The sequence below is a fragment of the Manduca sexta genome, unplaced genomic scaffold, assembly GCF_014839805.1.
Source record: "Manduca sexta isolate Smith_Timp_Sample1 unplaced genomic scaffold, JHU_Msex_v1.0 HiC_scaffold_3396, whole genome shotgun sequence".
In the NCBI taxonomy this organism is placed as follows: domain Eukaryota; kingdom Metazoa; phylum Arthropoda; class Insecta; order Lepidoptera; family Sphingidae; genus Manduca; species Manduca sexta.
This window is the reverse complement of record NW_023594459.1, coordinates 1-7,404: the sequence shown is the minus strand read 5'-3', so window position 1 is coordinate 7,404 and position 7,404 is coordinate 1. Positions and strand designations below refer to the sequence as shown.

The 7,404-nt window shown below is 37.9% G+C and overlaps 1 protein-coding gene across 1 annotated transcript; it reads right to left on the bottom strand.

Moving 5' to 3' along the window:
• On the bottom strand, window positions 1–4,650 carry LOC115449748. Its single transcript, XM_037446665.1, is given in 3 exon segments — window positions 1–1,704; window positions 1,707–2,218; window positions 4,384–4,650. Coding segments are annotated over 2 exon segments (900 nt in total). The 5' UTR covers window positions 2,212–2,218; window positions 4,384–4,650; the 3' UTR covers window positions 1–1,309.
• Between the last annotated feature and the right edge of the window lie 2,754 nt (window positions 4,651–7,404).

The window sequence follows — 7,404 nt, the reverse complement described above, 5'->3', positions numbered from 1 at the left end:
TGAGTTGTGTTTTATATTTACAATTTTTTTTACATACATTTCAACATTTTACAGGCTACAGGGAGCTCTTTTTAATTCGAGCAACGAACATTACATAAACTAACACGTAAATCTAAATCGTAATAAAAACGACTTTAATCAATCTACAGAACCACGCCTTGCCGTGGCGGTATCAGAACACCCAGAATCAATAAAACTCCGGTGTCCGTGTAACATTTTTCCTAAACAAGAACAGTGGCAGTTTACTTGGAAAGAGACATTGGTACGTGCGCATTAGGCCGCTCCCAACTTCATTTATTGTTCAAAGGACGTATTGGTCTTGTGTGCCCTTCATGTTTAAAGTAAAAGGGTTGTTGTTTTGATTCGGTTTCACATAAGCAAAATACAAATTACACAATCTCCAATTGACTTCACTGACAGCTATCTACCCTAACAAGTTAGTACATAATTATCTACATTTCACAAACACCATGAGTCGGCAACAGTATTATTTTATGGTAAGACAACCTCACTGACAGTGGGGTTGGCAGTTAGCCCGGTAGAGTTGAAAACATTGTAAATAGATCGGTCACAGTCGTAAATACAGAAGTTTAAAAGTCGTCAAAAACTATTCAACTTGCCTATTAATATTAAATAATAAGTACATGTATGTGCCTATAAAAGACTAATTCGGCGGATATTTATTTTAAATAGTACTTTTACGTGGAACACTATGGTGAATAATGCCAGCGAAGATAAGCGACTCGAATTTGTTTTCTTTTTAGATTTACTATAGTTACCGATCAAGTGTGGGCAAAATAAATGATACACGGAATGAGCGTATGCAGGTACATAACTCACGATATCGGCGTGGCATGAGAACATCAACGTGATGAAACATCAATATCATAACAAAAACAAACTATTTACATGAATGACTAAGAATTTAAACAAATCAACGTATCGACACTATCGTTTCTTACATTTCTTCATATTCAGAAGCACATTTTCACAGCGTACACTCGAGTGTATAAAATGTATAAATTTCGCGTACAGCAAAGGAATAGTTCAAACCGGTACCTCGCACAAATTCATTGGTTTCTTTGGTCACAATTTACACTGCTTAAACTATACGAGATACCGTACGTATACTTATCAAAGATTTCATTCAGTATATTTTAAAATCAAATGATATGTCAAATTTATTAAGGTGATATGTTAATGCCAATTCAAAAATAATTAATTATGTAAGTATATGAAAATAACAATGTCGATACTTCAATTTGCCCTCTAACACATAACAGCCGACGGCAAGCTCTACCGTCAGCGACTAGAACAATGTTTCCCGCGAATGTGAAACGCGGTCAAACCGTAACGGTAATTGAACGGGGCGGCTGGCGAGCTCGGTGCACTCGCCGACCGCCGCCGCTTCACCACCACCGCTATCCGTCGAAAACTGTTCCACTTCATCATCCGTAGAGTCCGCATCGTCCTCCGCAAATACAGAGTCCGCGCCTACTGACGCTAATTCGCATTCTACGGCATAGGACGGGCCCACACTGCCCACGGACGCGAGCGGCGCGAGACGTTCGCTCGGACACGGCGACAAGCGACGCTCGGGCAGCGAACACACAACTGAGGAACCACGCCGCTCTAAGTAAGAACTTCCTGAACTCGAACAAGTCGCAGAACTGAGTCGCCGATCGCGCGGTCCTGCTGACGGTCGCGCCGCTCCGCGAAACGTAAGGCAGAGCCTGGCAGCGAATCTCCTCGAGGGGCAGACAGCCGACGAGGCGGCGTTAACAGACTACCGTATCCACCACCGTATGAAGCGAAGCGTGATGTTCGCGGCCAAGGTGGCTCCTCGCCGATAGACGGACGAGATCGGGCGCGTTCCGACAGCGCCTCTTCCAAGGCAGCCGTGAGCTGCCGTTCTTCTTCGACCGCTTGTTCCTCAGCGACGACGGCCTCCGCTAGTTCTACGATTTTGGGATCATTAAGAGCTTTAACCGATTTACTACGGCTCTTGTAAACGATCAAAAAGACCATTAATGCAAAAAAGCCGCCCAGCGTAGCGGCTATGCGCACACCGGTCATGACGTCATAGGTGGCATAAAATTCGATGCGCACCCGATCGCGCTCGGCTGCATGTGAACTCTCTGTGGCGTTCTCAGCCGCACTCGACTCTCCACCACTCCAACCATCTTGGCGCTCCATTGTGTGGTCAAGCATTCATCGCCTGTAAACAAGCATTAGGCTATATAATTTTTGTACAAGTTCTTATCAATCTAATACTACAAAGCTTTTAAGATAAAAAGTGCGCCATGCCGATAAGCCTACATAATGTAGAGGATAAAGCGCAAAGTTATCCATCGCAGAGCATTTAAAAGACAGCGGTTGATTTTATTACTACTATTGTTTTGATGTAAGTTATTAGGTACCAAACGTAATATATCGATGTTTCTAGTAAAACAGGCGAGAGCGAACAACAATGTTGTCTCTAGGCGATTTCCGTTTGCCAGTTGCAGCGGACTCTCGACTCCCGACGTATCTGGGACGCGGCGAGCGTATCGTATGATGATGCTTTGCTTTCAGAATATAACCTCTACATACGATTTAGACGCATGCTGGAATTAGAACGTGGACTCTACTAGATTGATTATATCTGTAAATTCTAGAAGTAATGTTCCGCATTCCAAAAGTTTCTCAAATGCCGCAGTAATTGACATAAGAAAAAAAATTAGACTATAACCACAAAATAAAATTGAGCTTATTAGATTGTATAGGAAGGTATAAGCTTTTATTCATTTTTATCGGCAATGATCTATCCTGAAATAGGCCATCTTTGTTAATTTGGTTTAATTCAACCAAAACAGGACGCTGTTCTAGGGTACTTATAACAAGCTTGTTCTATCTATTCGCTTTTTGAATTCATTATTACGGACAAGCCCGTCCACTCTAGTCTCTAGACTCGACGAGGCAACTAGCAGCCTAGGCCTTCGAAAGAATGCTTTGTAGTATGGGAGCTCTTTTACAGAAAAAAAAACTACAATGGTAGTTAGTGATTAATATAATCACAGATGAATTAAGTATGGGTCAATAAAAAAAATCTTAAGATATATGTAGGTACAATTATTCTGCTATAGTGTAACAATTTAAAACGCATGCAATATACACCAGATACGAGGTAAATCGAGTGCAACGAAGTAATGATACAAACACTTTCCAAATACACATATAATTTGTATGCTTCAAGATACAATAAAATATATCGGCCATTAACATTTCCTTTCCATAATCAATAAGATCAAGAAATCTGTTAAATAGATTTCGAATAAAGATCCTCAATTTAAAACACATTTATATTTATAGATACGGATAGATAGATCCGTAATATCATACAAACAACAAATGCATGCATAAATACTATAAACTACACACACATAAAGAATAAACATCAAACACAGGACTGTGTTCTTTCTACTGAAGACTTTATTTTGTTATTAAAAGCCCGTTTACATCCAATAAAACAGTTTATTATGGAATTTTTTCAATATACGCATGAATGATACGCTCGAAATTTGTAATTTCATTGAGTAAACTAAATGTTGGACTCTGTAAATTATAAAAACTTTATACATTAATAAATAATACAGATTCATGTGATTTTGTACACAATTAAATACGTCCTAAATTCGGATATATTAATATTATAAAATTAAGAATACCGAACGATCCAAACAGAGTTCCAATGAAAACAAACAAATACATATTTCTCTACGATACATAATAAAATAGCTCCACAGTAAAACCTTGGAACATCAAGACCGTAATGTAATAATGACAAATTTGTTTTCACATTAATTCATATATCAAACAAGTGGTATTTTGCTCTAGGAATGGCCATCTAAATCATTGCAAACTTGCGGTGTATAAATAAATCTATGCGCTCAAAATAATTTTACAACGCGATTGAAAAATTCGCGTCCACGAATTCATGACTCGCTGCCGGGACATGTAGTTCGCGGAATTAATAAACTACACAAAATGAGCCTTTGTAACGTAAAAAACATATTTTTAATTTCGGTGTAAAGTTTACCGATTAATTGCCTACACGCAAGATTAATCGCATTCCGCTTCGATAGTACAATAGAGTAAACATAAAAGATGAAACGCCTCGTCTGTTTTTAGTGGGATAAACAAAAAAAGCTTGCTAATTAAACGAGGCTCCAGTTAATCATGGAAGAAATTGAGATGTCTCTAACATCTAACACAAACAATCGTTCACACATTCATACATACATAAAACACCAAAATAAACTACGTGAAACGAGCGTGTTTCAGTATCGACTAAACCCAAACAGTTAATATCGCTAAATAGGTAACCATTCCGTAATTAGTTACCCTTTTCGTTATAGATATTGCTCCAAATTGCAGACTTGATCGATATATTGCGCCCAACACACAATGAAACTAAATATAGCATCGCAGGTGGAGTACTCGGTCACTGATGGAGGCGCAACAGTTCAAATCATGAGCCACGATATGCGCCGTGTTGAGAACGCGCAAATGAGACTCTCGAACACAAAGGAAATACCACCGAGACGACCGTAATGCAAATCACATAACAAAATACACTACACACAATATACACGACGCAATTTTATACTGAGCTTATTGGGTGGGAGTTATTCGTAGTGGATAACGCGCCCGTACACAATATAAGACCTACTTACAAGCTTTTATGGGTCCCGTAAGGTTTACGTTGTGTTTTATTACACACTAGAGCTTACGAGCTATATTTTATTATAACCCGTGGCTAACAAAAACAAGCATAATGTGATGTTGAAACAACAGAAATGAATTTAACAGAACAATAACTGGCCGGATTGCGTGATTATGTTTGAAAAATGTAAACGCAAATAGAAATCGTCAGTCAAAGGTTCCATGAAGAACTCTATGATATGGAGCTTGTAAATACATTTATCATGATTTAATAACATAATACGTATACTAAACTATAACTGGTCTGCACGTTTGGTACGTCTTCGCGGGCCAATTTATTTGTCTGTTTATTGATATTGAACACAGGGTTATCTTGACATTCGAAGAAAAACAATCACCTCATACTGGATTCGTGCGTTGGCACAAAACTCCAATTTTAAATAATATGCCACATGAATTAAAAGGAACGCAAACCATAATACAAAAAAATGGCGTGATATAACAATATCTTCAGTTTAATCACTAGTAAATCTGATTACAAGAAGAATAGAAACTAACTAAACTCCTTAACACTTTGAAAGATTATAATAAGGTGTTGTTAAATTTGTATTAGTTGTGCGAGGTGGCATAAGGTAGGGGTCGGCTCAAAATAATCAATATAGCGCTAGCCACCATAAAGAGCTAAAAAAAAATTAAAAGGGAACGAGACTGTGAAAGGCAGTCGCCGGCGGAGACATGTAACAATTATCAGTGTGAAACTCAGTTTATACTCGAATAAGATTGACGAAGGTTATTTCAAACTATATTATATCTTTTGTGGATAGAAATATTCATTGCGTTTCTTATTTAGAATTTACATATCGGGCAAGTTTTAGCTATATTAGATTATGCACTGCAACAAGTATCAACTGCGTTGCCAAACTAATGCAATCTTAAATATTTATGAATTAGGTTTATTATTGCGTCTCTTCTGAACTCTACAGTAGATTAGATTAAGATATGGACATTATACATATTACTTTTTAATTTAGTTTAATTATTTTACACTTCAAAATTCAGTCGCGAAGAAAGTCCGCAGTAGGTAATCACTATACGAATAACGTAATTTTGTTTTTAAATTTCGGTACGCTTATATCGAACTATTAAAATATTTCTAATATTTTGAGTAAAATTAAACCATATCCCAAAAGACCTCGAACACAACTTCTCTTTAACAAAAAAAAGGAAAGGCATTGTAAACGAAAATTTTACATTTTATACGTCTAGTTCTGCTACAAAATTATCGACCACCGAATTCTACATGAATTTTGCTGTTGTAATTTTTAAAACAACAAGTATCACATTTTTGCTACTCTTTTCATCACAATAATAAGAAAGGGACGAATATCTGGTATTAAGTAATAATAGCATATTAATGGTAATTTTCCTTTGATAAAATTCTAAAAAAAACTAGCACACATCCCGCACTTAAAATTATACTTCCAGATATTCCCCGTTAGATAATGACATTGACGCCAAACTATCAGCGATTTCAAAAATAAATCAATCAGACAAACAACCACAAATTTTAATTTAACTGAATCATGTAGTTGTGATTGTGTTACTGACTGTACGTCAGTCAGAATCAAGACAAACTTTTGGCAACCGAACAAGAAAATATTAACACAATGCATACCATGCACATGTTGAGGGGATTGGGAATTATGAGTCACGAGAAGGTCTTCGTCCTGTTTTCAACTCTGTCAAAATTCACCTAAGTAAGATATTTAACATAGTTATTAGACATGTTATTGGCATTAAGGCAGATGAAGTAGTATTTTTTTTATTTACCTAAGTCTCTATTTATAATAATTAAGATACAGCCGTGTTTTACTACCACACTTTTCGCACGGCAAAGGTCTAGCTATTCTTTGTACCGCCCACGCCGCTATTTGCCTGTCGAACCTGCTTTAATCCACTCCGAGGCAATTCTTGTGCGCTTAGTCTTCACACCGAATACACGCCCATGTACGGAAGACATTCGCCGCAGCCCTAGGTACACAGTTCAGTGTGTAGACATCATATGGTTGTGGCTACACTTTGAGGCCGCTCATCCGCCCATCTTAAAAGGGTTCCTTTTTTCCCCACACTTCCTTTCCTCAGATATCCTCTTCCAACTTTCCTCCAGGCTCTTGCAGTTGCTAAGGCGGGGGATTCCACTATCTCATTCACGGACTTCTCCCGTATTAGTCAGCAGGGTCCGATACAAATAAAAAAAACCTGCTTTAATCTAATGCTTGCTTTTCTTAACTTTCTTATTCAGTCGATGATGTCTTCTAATAAGAGTATTCTCTACCATTCGATAGCAAACTCCAATTGCGGTATTCTGACGGTCTCTCAAAGACACAGTGTGCGCGTTGCGTGGTAGGCACGGGAAGAATACGCACGTCCATAAATTTCCGTTTCATAACAAATACGTTTTATATATGTTGTCAATATCTCATTGCTTAGACCTGGAATACTTCCAGCGCGCATGCCTTTATGACGTACAATGCTGAAACGTGCGTTCTCACAAAGGATTTAGCTGTTTTAAAGTCGCTACTGGCGAGCTATGTTAGAGCTTTAATGGGTAAAGTCCAAAATGCCGGGTTATATAGGCAACTGGAATGAACAAACCCCATGACCAAAACCAGTAACCAAGACCATGCCTGCGAAAATCAG